The sequence below is a fragment of the Bos javanicus genome, chromosome 11 (genome assembly GCF_032452875.1).
Source record: "Bos javanicus breed banteng chromosome 11, ARS-OSU_banteng_1.0, whole genome shotgun sequence".
NCBI classification, from domain to species: domain Eukaryota; kingdom Metazoa; phylum Chordata; class Mammalia; order Artiodactyla; family Bovidae; genus Bos; species Bos javanicus.
Genome location: NC_083878.1, coordinates 30,123,766 through 30,143,622, shown reverse-complemented (window position 1 = coordinate 30,143,622; position 19,857 = coordinate 30,123,766). Strand labels below are relative to the sequence as shown.

At 38.1% G+C, this 19,857-nt stretch overlaps 1 protein-coding gene across 3 annotated transcripts in view; it reads left to right on the top strand.

The window, feature by feature from the left end:
* Nucleotides 1–406: 406 nt before the first annotated feature.
* The window catches only part of FBXO11 (F-box protein 11), a 112,218-nt gene continuing 92,767 nt past the window's right edge, over nt 407–19,857 (top strand). The window contains exons 1-2 of one of the 3 annotated variants that reach the window (XM_061432297.1): nt 579–649; nt 18,708–18,898. In XM_061432297.1, the coding sequence (XP_061288281.1) occupies nt 18,859–18,898 (40 nt within the window). In that variant the 5' untranslated portion in view covers nt 579–649; nt 18,708–18,858. Of the gene's footprint in view, nt 650–18,707; nt 18,899–19,857 lie in introns of all 3 variants that reach the window. The other 2 variants (XM_061432296.1, XM_061432295.1) reach the window with 2 other exon arrangements.

Sequence of the window (19,857 nt, the reverse complement as noted above, 5' to 3'; positions counted from 1 at the left end):
GCCCACTCCCCCCGCCGCCGGAGACGCCGCTCGGGAGTCGGCGGGACCAGGGTCTGTGTCCTCAGCCGCCGACGCCGCGCTTCGCCTCTGGATCCCCAGGCGGGCGGACGCCCTTTCTTTCTTTCTCTCGCTCTGCCCGTCTTTCTGTCTCCGTCCCTCGCGGCCGCCCCGCCCGGCGGCCTCGGCCTTCCCCGTGCGTCAGGCCCGCCCGCCTGGCCTCGCTCGGTCTCTGTCTGTCTCCGCGGGCCTTTCTCTTGACTCGGGGTCCCGCTCGCCCCTCCGCCCTTACCATCTCCCCTTCCCCTCGCCCCCTTTCCTTCCTCCCCCCCTCTCCCCACCCCCTTCTCCCGCCCCGGAGCTCGCGGTGCGTGTGCGTGTGTGTGTGTGTGTCCCTCCGCCAACGCCGCCACCTCAGCCCGGCAAATGAACTCCGTCCGAGCCGCCAACCGGAGACCCAGGCGAGTGTCGCGGCCGCGCCCGGTGCAGCAACAGCAGCAGCAGCCTCCGCAGCAGCCGCCGCCGCAGCCGCCCCAGCAGCAGCCGCCGCAGCAGCAGCCTCCGCCGCCGCCGCAGCAGCAGCAACAGCCTCCGCCGCCGCCACCGCCGCCTCCGCCGCTGCCCCAGGAGCGGAACAACGCCGGCGAGCGGGGTAAGGCCGCGCTCTTTCCCCGCCGCCCGCCGGCTTGGGCGCCCGGCCGGCGGGACCCGCGGGGAGGGAGGCCGGGCGGGCGGGGGCGGCTTGTGCGACTGGGGGGTGGGAGAAGGGAGGCAGAGCGGAGGCGGGTCCCCCGGTGCCGCAGTGTCAGCTCAGCCCGGGCCCCGGCCGGCAGGAAAAGCCGCGGCTTCCCGACTCGCCTGGGCTCTTAGCTCAGGCCGCGCTTTGTTTGGTTTCGGGGGCTCGGCACCCTCTTCCCCCGACGCATCCCTCTGGTTTTTGAGCTTGCTTACGGACCCCGCAGCAGTCTGTTGGTGGGTGGGGGGAAGGCGAAGGGTGGGATCTCTCCTATTTCGGCTGCCTTCCACGGTTTGGTCTCCTGTTTCTAATGGAAGATTGGGGGGGACAACTGGGAGTGATCGGGTGGTTAGGGATGGCTGGGGAACTTATTTTTCCCCCTTTTCTCTGTTAGCCTCCCCCTTCCTGTGGAGGAGGGGAGAGGGGGAGTTGGAGTGGTCGGTGGTGTTGGCCGGGGAACTTGTTTCCCCCGCCCCCCCCTCCCCCCCCCCAGTCACGGGGTAGGGGGAGCGGCGACTCTTCTCCCAACCTCGTAATGTTTGCTGCGCAGTTTGGCTTTAGTTACAGAACCCCTGGGAAGGACCCGTTAAATTAAGACCTTTAAATAAATAAATATAGAATCCATCGGCCATTTCCAGCCCCCTCCCTCGCGTGCGGTGCAGTTACCCTTCCGCTGTATCGACTCCCCTCTCGCTTGTTCTCCCCTAGCATACCCCCACGCCACCATGGTGCCCCTCCGTCTCCCAGTGGGATTTGAACGCCCCTTCCTTAGAACTGGCCTCTTGTGGGAGAGAGTGCGTGTGTTTGTGCCTGTGTATGTTGTGTCCAGGGCCTAGTGAAATGTGTCATTTGGACCCAACTGTGCAGCTCTGTCTGGTAACCACCATTGTCTAAGGGCTGAGGCTCCCAGGGGTTGGATTCTTGCTTTAGCAAATATAATGTTCAGTTCTACTTAGATGATGTTATTTGGGTAGGTTTCGGAGATGCGGTGTTGCACCTTGATCTCCAAATGTAACTATTCTGTTTATTAATTAGCTGCTCTCACTGGGGGTGGAGGTCAGTACCATATTTATGTGTACGGTTGTTGTTTTAAGGAGGAGGGGAATTGTTAGGAGACATTTTGCGTGTTTTCGTTGGTGGATTAAGGTTAATTTTACGTGCGTTGGTTGTCACACCTCCTTTGGCTGAGGGAATTAAGATTAAATGCCTTTTAAAAATTATACAGTCTTTCCTTAAAAATTGTTTCTTTGTTGTACGTGATCAAAATACCGAACAAATCAAAGAGGGAGATGATAATTGAAAAATAGTTTAAACGGTTTTCACTGGTTACTGTTACAGATAGTCCTTGTGAAAGCAGTTTACTATACGTTGCTTGAAAGAATGTGATCTTTCAAGCCAGTTAGAGGTCTTGTGCTACATTACTGGTAAATGTGTTTTAATGCTTCTTTGATACATTTACAGGGGTTTTTTTTGTTAATTAAAAGTACAGTTTCATCATTTCCTTTTGTATTTGCATATCAAGGTTCTCCTGTGTTTCATTCAAATAATAGTCAAGTCTCAGAATTGACACTATATGTAATAGAGTTGACTAATTTTTTTTTTTTAAAGCAATGACATTGGGTTGAAATCCTAGGGTAATAAGGATTCTATTGCTAGAAGTAAGCTTTTTCAAGATATACTGATTTGTTACAGTGAATCAGACTCTTTCAGCCAAACTCAGTCTGTGTATTTTTAAATGTTAATTCTGAATTTTTTCATTTGTGTGTATTTTCAACTTAGTTGAGGTACTTACATTTGATCACTTTCCTTCATTTGTTTAAAATTATTAGCTACTAAAGTCTATTTCCTTTTGAAGTAAAAGTTACTTGGTCACATGCCAGAGTGTCATTTTTCTTTTCATTGATATCCATAAACTGACTAAGATGTTCGTGAATCAGAATTTCAGTATGTGCCCAACCAAATGGTAAATCAAATTCACTGTAGAATTGTTGTTGCTTTGCTGCTGCTAGTAGAAACTGTTCCATGTTGGCACAGAGAGGAAAAGAACTGCTGATTAGCCTTCAGGGAAAATGCTATGGGTCTTTTTGGAGGGCAAATAAATGGCCTTAAGATGAATTAAAAGACTAAAATTAGAAAAAGTTTGCTAGTGTTATGTAAAAAATAGTAATTCTTTGAAAACTGGCGTTTTTTTTAATTTTAAATGTACAGTTTTCATAATGATCAGAAGTTAGCCAAGAAGAATACTCTTTTAACAATTTTACGAAGTATGCAAAGTGTCACTATTTCTGGTTTGAATAGGAAAGGTTTGGTTGTTGTTGGTTTGAAAATATACTGGGTTTCATAATTTTGACAAGGTAATTAAGGAACTACAGCTAAGCTTATGCATAGGCCCGTTTTAGTTTTTACTAACTCTTAATGGATATGTAACCCTTGCATTAGAATCTTGGATAGAGTTACATAATAGTGGATCAGAGAGCTTTCAGAGTAGGGAACTGAAGTGAGACTCACTGTTTTAAGACAAGTTAACTCAATCTGTATGTAAAATCATTTATTTCATGTAAAGGGTGGACTTTAGGCTTCTGAGTGGTAGTAAGTTATAGGAAAGTATTTTCAAGCAAAAATTCTGTCGGAACCGGTTTTTAGTTGCTTCTGTGCCCACAGGTTAGTCTTAAAAATTTCCTTGATACCTCCTTTTAAAATGTATATATGTTTGAGTGTTGTAATGGCCAGTGAAACAAACCATATGGAGTGAAATCTTATGCGGACTTTTTAAAGGCAGGAGATTTGCTTACACCCCAAATGGGAGATAATCAGCCTGGGTGTTCCATGGAATGCTGTCTTCTCACATGGTATCTGAAGCGGTCTGCTGTCTAAAGATGGAATACAAATCATTAGCATTTTTAGGCTTTTATTTTAAATCTTGGGTTTAGGATTTCACATACTACTTTTAGCTAGTAGAAAATAATTTGTGTTCCACATAGGAATACTTTGATAATATATTCCAGCTTCAGTGAAACTGAAAGTATGTGGGGTTGGATTTTATATGTGTTTTCTTTTAAAATCCCGAATGAGTTTTTGCGACTTGTTCTGCTGAATTTATCATGAAATCTATTTGGCAGTCTTGTTTTAGAAATATGTCTGAGGAACGCTTACACATCTGCAGAAGTGCTACGTATTCTGAGCATTTTTAGGATTTAGTTGAAATTGATTACTTTGATTAGGTATTAAATGCACATGATTTAAAATTCAAAAGTCTTTTTCCTACAACTGCCTTCAGCTCCCAAATTTTCCTGCCTGGAATCAACCTATTGATTACTATGTCTGTTACTAGTTTCTCATTTATTATGTTTTAATAAAAGATGAAGTTTGACTTATGAAAATCTTGATATGAAAGTTTTGGAAAATAAGTGTAATTGCCGAGTTATTGGCAAATTCATAAAGTTGAAATGTTGAAATTTTAACTGGGTTATTATATATAGTTCAAGAATTTAATGAATTATAACAGTATATTAATGGATTTTGCTATTTCTAGTCTGAAATAATCATATAGAGTAAAAATGTAATCAGTCTGTGTAATCTCCTATTTGTGAGATTAAAATCTCACCTATGATCCTGGATTTATAGTTGTTGCTTTTTTTTTTTTAAGTGAGCTTTTAAAATAATTTGGTGAATATATAGTATTACATAAAATATTCCTTAGTGGCTGCATATTCTGTGGAGCAGTCAGGAAGCTCTTTAGTGTTCTAGTCATGCGTCCTAGTTACACTTTTCTGTGGAGTTGTCCTAGCCCATTATATTTTACCTGTAAGTTCTCCCTACTACTTACAGAGTAAGGAATTTCTGCAGTCTTTCCAGATAGAAGAATTCTGGACAAGGAATCTGATTTTTCCTCTTTTAGGAATTAAGTACCATGAGTCACTGCTCTTCCATCTTCTGGCTAACCCTTTGAAATATTTACATCCGTAAGAGGAATGCCACTTAACTGTGTGTGTGTGTTGGGGCTGGGGGTGGGGGGGCTATTTTCTCAACACTTAAAAATTATTTGAGGAATAGAAATGCAATAGTGACAATACTGATGTTAGAGTTCTGCTGATAAGGCCTAAGGCCTGTCCCTATACTGCTTGCCTCTTTTTTTTTTTTTTTTTTTAAACTGGAAATTCTGGCAAACCCAAGGAAAGGCTAACCAGCTTGGAGATCTATCAGGTAAGGCAAGAATGACCAGTAGATCCTGATCTGTTAGTGAGAATCCCTGAACTTAAATTTGGCAGAATTCAAAGCTAGTGAGTATTTTCTGTCTTTTCCTCTGTTTTAATTTTGGAAGTAATTTATAATAATAAGTTATTTCACCTTGAGGTCTCTTGCTGTCTTAACTGTTCTCTTTTTTATTCCTAACAAGTTACTCGTATTTTGTGTCTATCTTGTCCCATTGGTCTCTGAAGGGTTATTCTGTTTTAGACCTTCCATTTCTCGTTTATCAGTCATTGGAAGTGCATTCTTGTCTTCCAGAAAACTGGTTATTATGTGAGGTTGTAAGCAGGGTGCTCCCAAATTGTAGTTGTTATCCTCTGAAAGCAAATTTATAAAGGCGTAAAATATAAGGGATGAGACGATTGGAGATAGTATGTTGGAAAGAGCTCAGAGTTCGCACTAACTAGAGGTAGGTGCTAAACTTAGCCACACCACTAATGAGCTGTGTGTGTGTGATGTGGGGCAAGAAGTGTAACTGCTCTGAGCCTTACTCTATTATCTTTCAAATAGGGATGGTAACACTTGTCTGACAGTAATTTAAAGATAAGAGATAGTGAAGTACCTATCGAATGGTAGATGCTCAATAAATAGCAGCTCTTTTAAATACTAAAAATAATAGTATGGAACAGAAGCAGCCATTTATAAAACTAAACCTAAGAAATAAAGTATGTATGAGTCACTGAAGAGTTTCTGACATATCCCAAAATGCAGTCCAGGTGATGTGGTATAACCTCAGAGAAACTGATTTGCAATTGTAAATCAGTAATCTTATATCTAATGAATTGAAATATTCTTTGAAAAAAGAATAACAGAAGAAATGGGTATTTGGAGTAATAAACATGACTGTTTCTTACGTACTAGAGTATGTGCCAGATACTTTTCTTATATACTATCCCTCTTAGCAATTCTGTACGATGACTGTGACACAGCAGTGATCGTACTTAGTAAGTAGCAGAGAATTTAAAAAATGATTTATATATCCTAGTCCTTACATCAAAAGGAGATACTGAAATACATTTGACCGAGTATCTTCATCACCTCCAGAGAAAGGAATCTCCTAACCCTTGCAGCAAGTCACTCTTCTATCCTATCCCACCTATCTGATGGATGTTATAGTAGTACGATGCCATTGATAGTTAAGTCATTTGGTTTCACATTTCTAAGTAGCTTTCTGATCATAATTTTACTTCATGTTTCCAGATGAGATTGCAGTGATTGGCCCACATGTTTTTCCAGTTTGTTGATGAGATCACTAAGCAGTCATTGTACAAAGAAGGTTAGATTTCCCTTGACTTACTCATAAGTTGTGAATAAAGGGTGTTAAGTCATTTTTTAGCTCATAGTTATAGATTAGACTATTTCAGGAAAGAAACATACGAGTTAAATTAGACTTCAGTGGGAATTTTGACAGATTTGTAGACTAAGTACTCTTTACTCTTTTCTCACCATAATTTGGTGTCCTAACATGCATAACTTGATGTCTTTACATGCATAGCTTGAGGTTTTTGTATAAGTTTGGTTAATACATGTGCTTGAACTTAATCCTTAGAAAATAGAGAAATGAAACCAACTAACTTCCTTTACTTAATTTATTTTAATTGAAGGCAAATATTGAAAGTATTTACTTTGAAAATGAATATGTTGTGTATTTTTTATTTTAAAAGATATGAAAGTAAGATAGTATAGTTAAAAGCAAACTTAAATCATATCATGTAAGTTAGTTGCTTATCCTCTCAGGTTCTAAAAATCCAATTGTCAAATGTTCTGCTTTTCTAGCAAATGGAAAATGGTATGACCGTGTTCAACAGAGGAGAAAACATTAAACACTGTCAACTGGAGAACCTTAAAACATTAATGGGACTTCCCTGGTGGCCCAGTGGTTAAGACTGTGTACTTCCAATGTAGGAGGCATAGGTTCAGTCCCCAGTCAGGGAAGTTCTGCATACTGCATGCACTGTGTGGCCAAAAAAAATTTTTTTAATGTATACTTTCACGTCTCATTAGAGATGAGGTGCCATTCATCTTTTCTGTGAGGAAAGGCAACTTTTCCCAAAGTTTAGAAATAATTTGAGTGGTAGAAATGGGGTAAGAAACTGCTTTAAAATTATTTTTCTGGTAATGGTGATAATATAGCTTTCTTGTAGTGTACACTCAACCCTCAGATGATTGAGTTGGGTTGTATCAATCTTTGCTGAAAGTTTGTGAGGAACTATGTGAATTCAGCCTTTGGTGTTGGTTTCTTTAGTACGACGTGTTGCTGGCTGACTTGAATCAGTTTAGCCTTTGCTGACTCTACTTGGGTTTAGATAAGAGAACTCTTTTTGCACTCAAGTATTGATTTTGTATCTTGCATCCATACTATATAATTGTGTGTGTATGTATACATGTGTATGTATGTGTAAGAACACATGGCCTTATGAGGCTCTTAACACTTAAGAGTAAGCAAGTGGGGGAAAGGAAAGACATAGTCACCTGTTGTAGCTTGAGGATTGGTGTGTGTGTGTGTGTGTGTGTGTGTGTGTATATGTGTATGGGCTTCCCTGGTGGCAGCTAAGTTACTAGTAATTGATCTACATTTTTGAAAAAAAAAAATAAGAACTGAGTAGAATTTAACAATGGCAAGTGGGAGTCATTCAAGTTTGTATCATGGCAGAGAAGATCAAAGAAGACTTGTTTAAAGTAAACGAGAATGGGTGAAGATGGTATATTTTGGAATTTAGTATTTTTGGCAAACTGTATGATAAAAGAAAGTGTAGAATTGCTCATTTTTCTTCTTTATATAGAAGAACTTTCTTACAGTTGTTTGTTAGAAGTGGAAACAAAACTTTGCATCACTGTGTCATACACTGAAACTTAAGTAATAGTTGTGCATCCACTGTGCCTCAATTTTTAAAAAGTTGTGTGTATATGTGTCCTTAGTCATGTCTGACTGTTTGTGACTCCATGGACTGTAGCCCACCAGGCTCCTCTGTCCATGGAATTTTCCAAGCAAGAATATTGGAGTGGGTTGCCATTTCCTCTTTAGGGGGTCTCCCAACCCCGGGGTTCGAACCTGCGTGTCTTGGATTGGCGGGTGGATTCTTTACCACTGTGTCACTTGGGAAGCCCAAAAAAAGTAGACACAGTTGTGTGTGAGTGACTGATATCTTTGTAATCCTTTGAAATGGATTTGCAATTTGAAGAAACTGATTATTTGCTCAAATTTTGATATTTTAAGCCCAGTAAAATTGATAGGAGAAATAAGCAATTTGGAGGAAGACTTTCTAGGATGGAGTGCTCTCTCACAGGCAAAATGAGCACATCAGAGGAGAGGGAGACTAAAAGATTTTTTTTTTTTCCCAAGAATCGCTTACCTTACATGTTTATTTTCCCTGATGAAGTACTTCTGAACCTTAGATTTTTCTGAAGTTTTACTTTTCCCCCCCAAAAGAGTAATTTTGAGTTGATTGGAAAAAAGAGAAAGAATTTGAGCAGGTACAAATGACAATATGTGTAAGTCATTTACATTAGCAGTGGTAATTTGGATTAGAAACTGTCTGTACATGAACAGAGGAGCCTGGCGGGCTACAGTCCATGGGGTCACAAAGAGTTGGACATGGCTGAGCAACTTGCATATGGATATGGATATATAACTTTATATAATCTATATGTGTATTATTATATATATAAATACAACTACATTTAAATTGTAGACATACAGTTTAAGTATTACAATTAAGTTGTAGAAATACAATTAGAAATTCTACAGTTTAAGTTGTAGAAATAATTTTTATGAGCTTTTTTTTAAAGTTTTGGTGAAAGTATACAAGTACACACAAATCACTGATACAGCTTGATGCCTTTTTGCAAAGTGAACATGTCTGTGTAATCAGTAATACCTAGATCAAGAAATAAAATATTAACAACATCCTAGATGGGCAAAACTTCTGTTTACTTTATAAGAAATGGAAGATAAAACAGCTTTAAGACAAATATGGATATGGCCCCTTATGTTGTAACAACAATTTATTTCAGATACTAGTGTTTTTCTTAAATCTTTGGATATTTTCGCTTGTGTATCCTTTAACATAGAGAAAGAAATGGCAACCCACTCCAGTATTCTTGCCTGGAGAAGCCCATGGACAGAGGAGCCTGGTGAGCTACAGTCCGTGGAGTCACAAAGAGTTGGACATGGCTGAGCAACTAACACACACACTTCCTTTAACAATTCAATGTTAGGAAGCTTACCCATCACCTTAATATGCTGAAGTTTTCCCCACAGATCATTGTTATTGTTCCGTCGCTAAGTCATGTCCGTCTCTTTGAGACCCCTTCACTGTCTCCTTAAGTTTGATCAGATTCATGTCCATTGAGTTGGTAATGCCATCCAACCATCTCATCCTCTGTTGCCCGCTGCCCCTTCCCTCACTCTTTCCCAGCAGCAGGGTCTTTTCCAATGAGTTGGGTCTTCCATCTGGTGGCCAGCGTATTGGCGCTTCAGCATCATTCCTTCTAGTGAATATTCCTTTAGGATTGACTGGTTTGATCTCTTTGCTGTCCAAGGGACTCGCCAGAATCTTCTCCAGCACCATAGTTCAAAAGCATAAATTTTTCAGCCAAAGATCATAGGTTAGGTTATTTTGAGGAGAGAGGAAGTCTTGTTTTTATATTTAAGGATTTTTAAAACTAATGTGGAGCATAATATGTGATTCTGAGTCTTCATTCCAAAAACTGTTGTTTCTCTTTACTACTGCCATAAATATATTTGATTCTGCGTTTCAGTTTCTAACTACTTTTTCTAACTGCTGTTAGTAGTTCACACTGTTTCTACTTTTTTAAACTTACCCTTTTAACTTCTGTGAAAATATTTTGATATTGTTCGGTCAGTTATTTCATTTTATTTATTGTTTTTCTGCGTATTTTGTCTCATCTTTTGTTATCTTACATTCAACTTATTTTTAAATTATAAAACTTTCACAGAAAAATTGTGGCACATTTTGCTTTCAGCATTGTATTTTTAGTCCTTGACCAGATCTCTTCATTCCTTTCACATGGGAAGAAGGTGTAAAAGTGCCTCTGCCAGCATCATTGATAAGTTCTTCATCAAGTGAAAGCTTGTGCTGAAGTGCTAGTGATTTATAAGCTTGTACACTTTATGATACAAGTATCCCCTGAGAATGACAGATGGGCTCTGTTCTTAAGGAACTACTTGATTGAAACTGCTGGTACAGTAGCCTTAGATACCAGAGGAGTAAGATTTCGTTATTTCATGTCTGGTCTTTCAGCACTTAACAGTCCAGTGTTAGTACTAACAGTTGTTCTTTCTTGTCTGCAACAAGCAGTGTGAAGATTGTCACCTTCCTTTCTATTTTATCTTATTATTATTATTTTAACATATAGCCACATTCAGTGATTGTTGCTTGTTAAATTTGGTAGGGATAGGAGCTTTTCAAAGTGGCTTGCTTATACTTTTCTCTGCAGTGGTTTCTTCTTTTTGCAGTAGTTGTTTTTTAATTAGGAGATTTTAAATAAGTTGACTTTTGAAATGCTCCGAAACCCTTTCTGTATCATTTGTGTTACCAATATAAACCAGCAAGATCTAAATTTGGGTGGTGGTAGTGTTCTAGAGACTGAATATAAATAGCATTTCAGATCAAGATGTCTTGTAAATAAGTGGGTTGATATTGTTTTCATTGTCATCTGATATGTATTTTTAAAGAATGAGTGTGTGTGTGTCTGGCGTTTCATTTGTAACTTTATCATTAGACAGTTTGCAAGACCAAAGTCTCTTAGTGGAATTTTCATTTCAATGCTATTAAGATAAAGTTTTGTTACGACTCCTTACTCATTACTGTATGTTTTACCCTTTAGTTATTTATTGAATTACCTTTGTGCCACACTTAGAAAGTTACTGCAACCTAATTATTAAGCCAAGTTGTGGTGCTTTGATGTAACTGAGAAAGAAACATGTACCAAGTAAAGGAAACTACCCAGAGTTGGAGTCATTCATCTTGTTTTCATGGTATTTGTCCTTCTTCATTACATTCATTGTTTTGCCCTTACATCCAGAAACTGAGAATAGATTTAGATCATGTTGCTAGAATTTAAGCTCAATTGCAGAAATAAACAACATTTTCAGGTTTTTCATAGCATCTGTAATCCCACATACCTAGTAGTTATAACTCTAAGGATGCTTTATTGGATTTTTCTGATTCTGTCTCAGTATCTCTATTGCGGTTTCTCACAGGGAACCTGTTCTCTGTTTCTGAATTATTTGGTTTGAGAACCTATTAGCTGAAGTCTTTAATGCTGAAAAACTGAGCTGGGAGATCTGGAGGTAGTGAATTTAATCTGAGTCTGTAAAGTTAAGTCTGGTTTTAGAGGGCTAGAAAAATGTCACATAACAATCATAGACATAATTTGATAACATATGCATAAACACGGTGAAACTGGGAATGTGTACTCGATATTGTGAAGTGTCTAAAATTGTTTGGTAAAATGTTAACAATAATGTCTTAGGATGATGGGGGTGAGATGATTTTAATTCTTCCTGCAATTTTTTGTTTTTCAAAGACTGTATGGAATCTGGAAGGGGGAGGAGTGTGTGTGTGTGTTTAAGAATTTAGTAGTTCTAATTGTGATGTGAAGTCTTTCTACTCGGTTTGATGACATAGTCCCCACGTGGGTCATTTTAAATGTGAATAAAAGCTTAAAACTACATTTTTCAATGCTATTAAGTGTGTTTTAAATGCTTATTTATGGACATTTTGGGGTTTTATATTCGTTATAACTTTAGGATAGTTACATAACTGTGTCATGTATAGGAAATGAGGATAACTGATGATCAGAAAGTCAAAATTCAGAATTTAAAACAAAATTTGATATTTGGAAGTTTGAGCCAATGATTCTGCCTTTCCAGGATGCCTGTAACAGTAGATTATGGTAATAAATACATAAAAATAAAATTTTAATTGCATGCCTGACTGAATGATGAAAGATGGAAATTTAGTGTACAAACGAACTGAATAATTAGGTGAATAAAAGATTTATTATTGTTCACAACAAATGGATGCTTGTTTTGTACCCTGGTGGTAAGGGTTCATGACTATTTGATAATTTTATATGGGAGAATATTTTCTTTTCATAAAACTGGTATTAGTGCTGAAGAAATTAATGGCTATCAGTTAATTAAGTTCAAGCAGAAATTGCTATGGGAAATCGTTTCATCATTGCCCGTTTTTAAAAAAAAAAACACATCCTTTCCTTTTTAAGATATTATATTCGAAGCAGTTTTAGATTGTGGGATCTACTGAGTTTGGGAATAAATAAAAACCTGGCAATGTCTTTCAAAAAATATGGACCTTTGAAGTTTAAATTTAGTAATTAAATTCACAATTAACTCATCTCATCATTCACCTGACTAGTCTTCTGATTATCTTACAGAGTCTTTATAAACCTAAACTGGGAGAAAACAAGCATTTTCCTCAAAATACACTAGAACTTTCATTGAATGAGGTGAACTGTTTGGCTTTTTAATTTTGTTTTTATAGTTCAGTTCAGTGGCTCAGTCGTGTCCAACTCGTTGCAACCCCATGAACCACAGCACACCAGGCCTCCCTGTCCATCACCAACTCCTGGAGTCCACCCAAACTCATGTCCATTGTGTTGGTGATGCCATTCAACCATTTCATCCTCTGTCGTCCCCTTCTCCTCCTGCCCTCAATCCCTCCCAGCATCAGGGTCTTTTCAAATGAGTCAGCTGTCCGCATCAGGTGACCAAAGTATTGGAGTTTCAGCTTCAACATCAGTCCCTCCAATGAACACCCAGGACTGATCTTGAAAGTGAAAGTGAAGTTGCTCAGTTGTGTCTGACTCTTTGCGACCCCATATACTGTAGCCCACCAGGCTCCTCTGTCCATGGGATTCTCCAGGCAAGAATACTGGAGTGGGTTGCCATTTCCTTCTCCAGGGGATCTTCCCGACCCAGGGATTGAACCCAGGTCTCCCGCATTGCAGGCAGATGCTTTAACCTCTGAGCCACCAGGGAAGCATATGGTTTATGGCTTCCCAGGTGGCTCAGTGGTAAAGAATTTGATTGCCAGTGCAAGGAGACGCAGGAAACTTGGGTTCAATCCCTGGATCAGGAACATCTCCTGAGGTAGGAAATAGCAACCCACTCCAGTATTCTTGCTGGGAGAATCCCATGGACAGAGGAGCCTGGTGGGCTACAGCCCATAGGACTGCAAAGAATTGCACACAGCTGAGCATGAACACACACTAATACGGTTTAAGGCAAATCAGTCATTAAATGTAGATTCTAGGTAATAATCATGGTTTTATGAAGAACTGATTACAGATAAATGTAAAGTATTTTTCTGTACTAGTGACTTTTGGTAGGTGAAGAGAGAACAAGAACAACAGAGCCAGATTTAAATAAGACATTTTATTCTTTTATGAAGGAGTCATATTGATTTTGTGGTAGTTGGGAGAACTTTTTAAAAGTTGTATTGTCTGGAATCTACAACTTTTTAAAATAGTGCTAGACATTTGCAAATAGATACTTACTAAATGGTTCTTTCTATTTCCTTTCCCTCTCCTGGACTCAAATTTGTTCACATAATCACTGATTTAAGTGACTGAGCATATTAACTTCATGGATGAGTTCTTAAAAGGTGATAAGGTTGAGTACTTAAAAAACCAAAAATAGAAGTCAAATTATTTTGAGTAGTCTAAGAAAAAAGGAATAAACAAATAGGCTTCAATCTTTGTAGAAATAACCAAAAAATGAGTAGTAACTAAGAAGGATTGAGCCAGAAGAATTAAGCAGAAAGTGATTTGGTATATAGTTGAATGAATCATCCTGAAGGATGTGTGCACATGTAAACACATGGTATAATATCATCGTAGTTTTGGAATGGTTGGAAAAAAACATGTATTAGGAAAACGTAAGTGTTACCTTAAAGAGGAACAAGCTAAATGGTAAGTTAAGAATTACTTTCAGGGAAAGTAAAAAAAACTGTCTTTTAAACCTGATCAAGAGAGGTGAAAGACTTAGATGCTGTGAAGTATGTAACATTGATAAAGGAAACTGAGGATAATTCAAAGAAATGAAGATATCCCATGCTTTTGGATTGGAAGAATCAGTATTGTTAAAATGGCCATACTACCCAAAGCAATCTGCAGATTTAATGTGATCTCTATCAAATTACCCTTGGCCTTTTTCACAGAACTAGAACAAATAATTCTAAAACTTACATGGAACCGTAAACTGACCCAGAATTACTAAAGCAGTCCTGAAGAAAAAGAACAAAGCTGAAGGCATAATTCTCCCAGCCATCAGACAATACTGCAAAGCTACAGGAATCAAAACAGCATGGTATTGGCACAAAAACAAATATATGGATCGGTGGAACAAAATTGAGAGTCCAGAAATAAACCCACATACCTACCAATCAGTTAACCTTCAACAAAAGAGGCAAGAATATACAATGGAGAGAAAAAGCTCTTTAGTAAGTGGTGTTGGGAACACTAGACAGCTGCATGAAAATTAGTGAAGTCAAAACACTCTTGCATCATACACAAAAATAAACTCAAAATGGGTTAAAGACTTAAATATGAGGCATGACACAATAAAACAGAGGACATGGGCAAAAAGCGTTTTATGACATAAATTGTACCAGTGTTTTCTTAAGGCCAGTTTCCCAAGGCAATAGAAATAAAAGCAAAAGTAAACAAATGGGACCTAATCACACTGAGAAGCTTTTACACAGTGAAAGAAACCATAAACAAAACTAAAAGGCAACCTACAGACTGGGAGAAAATGCTTGCAAACAATGCAACCAGCAACGGCTTAATTTACAAAATATACCAACAGCTCATATAACTCAATAACAACAACAACAATAACAACCCAATCAAAAAATGAGCAGAAGACCTAAACAGACATTTCTCCAAAGGAGATATACAGGTAGCCAACAGGCACATGAAATGATGCTCAGTATTGGTATTTATTAGAGAAATGCAAATCAAAACAACAATGAGATATCATCTCACACCAGTCAAAATGGTCATTATTTTAAAAATCTATATGTAACAAAAGCTGGAGAGGGTGTGGAGAAAAGGGAACCCTCCTACACATTTGGTAGGAATGTAAATTGGTGCAGCCACTATGGAAAACAGTATGGGGGTTCCTTAAAAAACTAAAAATAGAGTTGCTATATGATCCACTAATCCCACTTGTGGGCATATATCCAGAGAAAACAAAATTTGAAAGACACCTGCACCCTAATGTTCATAGCACTGTTTGCAATAGCCAAGACTCGGAGCACCCTAAATGACCATCAGCAGATGAATGGGTAAAGATGATGTGGCATATATACACAATGGAACAGTACTCAGACATTAAAAAAAAAAAAGAATGAAATAATGTCATTTGCAGCAACATGAATGGACCTGGAGATTATCATACTAGGTGAAGTAAGAGAAAGACAAATACCATATGTTATCACTTATATGTGGAATCTAAAATATGACACACATGAACTTGCTAACAAAACAGACTCACAGATATAGAAAACAAATTTATGGTTACCAAAGGGGAAGGATAAATTAGGAGTTTTAGATTCAGATCAGATCAGTCGCTCAGTCGTGTCCGACTCTTTGCGACCCCATGAATCGCAGCACGCCAGGCCTCCCTGTCCATCACCAACTCCCAGAGTTCACTCAGACTCACGTCCATGTGATGTGAGTCAGTGATGCCATCCAGCCATCTCATCCTCTGTCATCCCCTTCTCCTCCTGCCCCCAATCCCTCCCAGCATCAGAATCTTTTCCAGTGAGTCAACTCTTCACATGAGGTGGCCAAAGTACTGGAGTTTCAGCTTTAGCATCATTCCTTCCAAAGAAATCCCAGGGCTGATCTCCTTCAGAATGGACTGGTTGGATCTCCTTGCAAGAGTCCAAGGGACTCTCAAGAGTCTTCTCCAACACCACAGTTCAAAAGCATCAATTCTTCGGCGCTCAGCCTTCTTCACAGTCCAACTCTCACATCCATACATGACCACAGGAAAAACCACAGCCTTGACTAGACGAACCTTTGTTGGCAAAGTAATGTCTCTGCTTTTCAATATGCTATCTAGGTTGGTCATAACTTTCCTTCCAAGGAGTAAGCGTCTTTTAATTTCATGGCTGCAGTCAACATCTGCAGTGATTTTGGAGCCCAGAAAAATAAAGTCTGACACTGTTTCCACTGTTTCCCCATCTATTTCCCATGAAGTGGTGGGACCGGATGCCATGATCTTCGTTTTCTGAATGTTGAGCTGTAAGCCAATTTTTTCACTCTCCTCTTTCACTTTCATCAGGAGGCTTTTGAGTTCCTCTTCACTTTCTGCCATAAGGGTGGTGTCATCTGCATATCTGAGGTTATTGATATTTCTCCCAGCAATCTTGATTCCATCTTGTGTTTTTCCAGTCCAGCGTTTCTCATGATGTACTCTGCATATAGGTTAAATAAACAGGGTGACAATATACAGCCTTGACGAATTCCTTTTCCTATTTGGAACCAGTCTGTTGTTCCATGTCCAGTTCTAACTGTTGCTTCCTGACCTGCATACTATTTTCTCAAGAGGCAGATCAGGTGTTCTGGTATTCCCATCTCTTGAAGAATTTTCCACAGTTTATTGTGATCCACACAGTCAAAGGCTTTGGCATAGTCAAGAAAGCAGAAATAGATGTTTTTCTGGAACTCTCTTGCTTTTTCCATGATCCAGTGGATTTTGGCGATTTGATCTCTGGTTCCTCTGCCTTTTCTAAAATCAGCTTGAACATCAGGAAGTTCACGGTTCACATATTGCTGAAGCCTGGCTTGGAGAATTTTGAGAATTACTTTACTAGCGTGTGAGATGAGTGCAATTGTGCGGTAGTTTGAGCATTCTTTGGCATTGCCTTTCTTTGGGATTGGAATGAAAACTGACCTTTTCCAGTCCTGTGGCCACTGCTGAGTTTTCCACCAAAGAAGTACCTAATCTTTAGTGAGATGTTATTTACACCAGTATAGGTCATTAATCTAACTTAAATTCATTTTCTCTAGCTATCTTCTGAGGACACAGAAGAATAGCTGAGCAACATTTTTAAGACTTTCAGTCACGTGAAAGTAATTTTTTTTTAAGTGGAAGTATAGTTGATTTACAAGGTTGTGTTAGTTTCTGGTATACAACAAAGTGATTCAGTTTATATATATATGTGGGTGTGCATATATCTTCTTTTTTATATTCTTTTCCATTATGGTCTACTACAGGATGTTGAATGTAGTTCCCTGTACTACACATTAGGACCTTGTAAATCAACTATACTTCCACTTAAAAAAAAAATTACTTTCACGTGACTGGAAGTCTTAAAAATGTTGCTCAGCTATTTTTCTGTGTGCTCAGAAGATAGCTAGAGAAAATGAATTTTAAGTTAGATTAATGACCTATACTGGTGTAAATAACATCTCACTAAAGATTAGGTACTTCTTTGGCTGATGGTATTAGGTGTTTTAATTAAATCTTAGAGATGGCAAATTAGAAATTATAGAATGTTGGAAATTTAACCATAGAGCCAATTCTTGAGGTTTATTCATTTGTTCAGGTTGGAATTAAAACACAGATTTCCTCACTCCCAATCAGTGCCGATGGTGGTATCTGCTCTTGTTCTGGAATTTTATTTTCATTCTGTTCATTTTTCAGTTTAGTGATTTGTTGTATCTATTGATCTGATAAACTTTTCTGTAATTCCTTAGTTTAAACAATTTTTTGTTTTTGAATACTTGTCTTAGTTAAAAAGAACATGCAAATAAAATTATGGTTTACTTCTTACTGATTGACTTAATTTTTTTTAAATTCTGTTTTGGCTGTGACTGGTTGGGGAAAAAAAGCAATTTTACTATGCAGTGTAAGGTAAACCATGTTGATGACAGGTTCTTGTGGTGATTCCCAGTGTAATTAATTTCAGATGCATAAAAATTGGTTAATGCTTTTGAAGAGGTAGAGTTTTTTTTCACTGAATTCAAGTGTCCGTTTATAATACTGGTGGTATTTCAGATCAATAAGGAAGCGATTTACTGTTTACTAAATGATACTGAAACTTGATTATTCCTTTGGAAAAACATTCAGTTAACTCATTTCATACTGAAAATCATTCAGTAACAAGAAATACATTCCAAATGGTTAAAGAGTGCAAATAGTTTTTAATTAGGTATAACATGAGATCTACTTTTAAAACAAAATTTTAAGTATATAATACAGTATTGTTAACTATAGGCAAGATATTGTATATCAGATGATGAGAACTTATCTTTCATAATTGAAACTTTATACCCACTGAGTAGCAGCTCTCCGTTTCCTCTTTCCCCTGGCCCTTCTACTCTCTACTTCTGTGAGTTTGACTATTTTAGATACTTAATAGTATTTGTCCTTTGTAACAAGCTTATTTCACTTAGCATAATGTCCTCCTAGTAAGAGCTCAGTGTTTTTGTTTAGCCATAGAAGAATAAGAAGAAAGTACTTTTCATTGTAAGCAAGGCCAAAAGTCATTAAAGAAACATCAGGAGATTGACTATACAAAATAAGTTGAAAGTTCTATGCAAGAGAGGTGCTAAAAACAAAGTTAACACAAATGAAAGACTGGGAAAAAAAATTTATACTTATTTACATACAGTATTTGAGTCTTTTGAAAAATTTTATTCATTCATTTTTTTTTGGCTGCACTAGGTTTTTCATTGCTGTGCTCGGACTTTCTCTGGTTGCAGTGCCCAAGCTTCTAATTGAGGTGGCTTCTCTTGTGGAGTACGGGCTCTTGGGCACTCAGGCTTCAGAAGTTGCAGTCCTCCAGCTCTAGAGTGCGGCTCAGTAGTTGTGGCATATGCATCTGGAATCTTCCTGGACCAGGGATCAAATTTGTGGTAGGCGAATACTTATCCACTGGACCACCTAGGATATCCCTATACGAGTCTTTATTTAAAAAAATTTTTTGAGATAAAATACAGTTTATTGAACTGAATCCTCTTTAAAAAAAAATAACTTCCATCCCATTCCCCTCCTCACTCTCACCCTTCTCAGAAACAACCACTGTCATAAATTTGATAAGGGCCTATTCATTCCTTGTAAAAAATACTTACACATGTACATATATCTGGAAACGTGTATGCTCATAGTTGTTGCTGTGGGAAAGGAAGCTTGCCTTCAACATGTTTATGGCTCAGTGGGATAAACAAATACGAAATACCTCAAAAGACATTTAATGTGTAAGGGCCAAGTGAGTGGTATAAATCATGAGTGTCTGGCACTCTAGAAATTTTCAAATGATTCCTAAATGAATTAATTAATACAGAATTATAGGAAACTTTAAAATTAAAAAGTCAGTTCTTTTCCTTTGTACTTCTGTTCCCCAGAGATAACTATTAATTGTATTTGTATATGTCTGTATTTACTTTTAAATTTGTTTAACACATGAATATATAAATACACACACTTTTTTCATTAAAAAGAAACCACACTGTGTAATACTTTATAAATTAAGTTTTTCTTTTTGCTTGAATATATCCTGGGTGTTTGTTTTTTTTTTTTTTAATAACAACATAAACAGTTGTCTCAGTCTTTTTTAGTTGAACAGTCCGTTATGTGAATACACAATTTATATTAAATGTATCTCTGTTGATTAATATTTAGGTACTTTTTTTTTTTTGCTATGATAGAATTGCAGTGAACATCTTTGTAGAAATGTGTTTATATGTTTACGTCACAATTTCAGTTCATATCAGTGAGTTATTGAGTCAGAGGGATATTTGCTTTTTTTTCTTTCAGTTTTATTGAGATAAGTTGGCATGAAGCACTATATAAGTTTAACATGTACAGCATAATG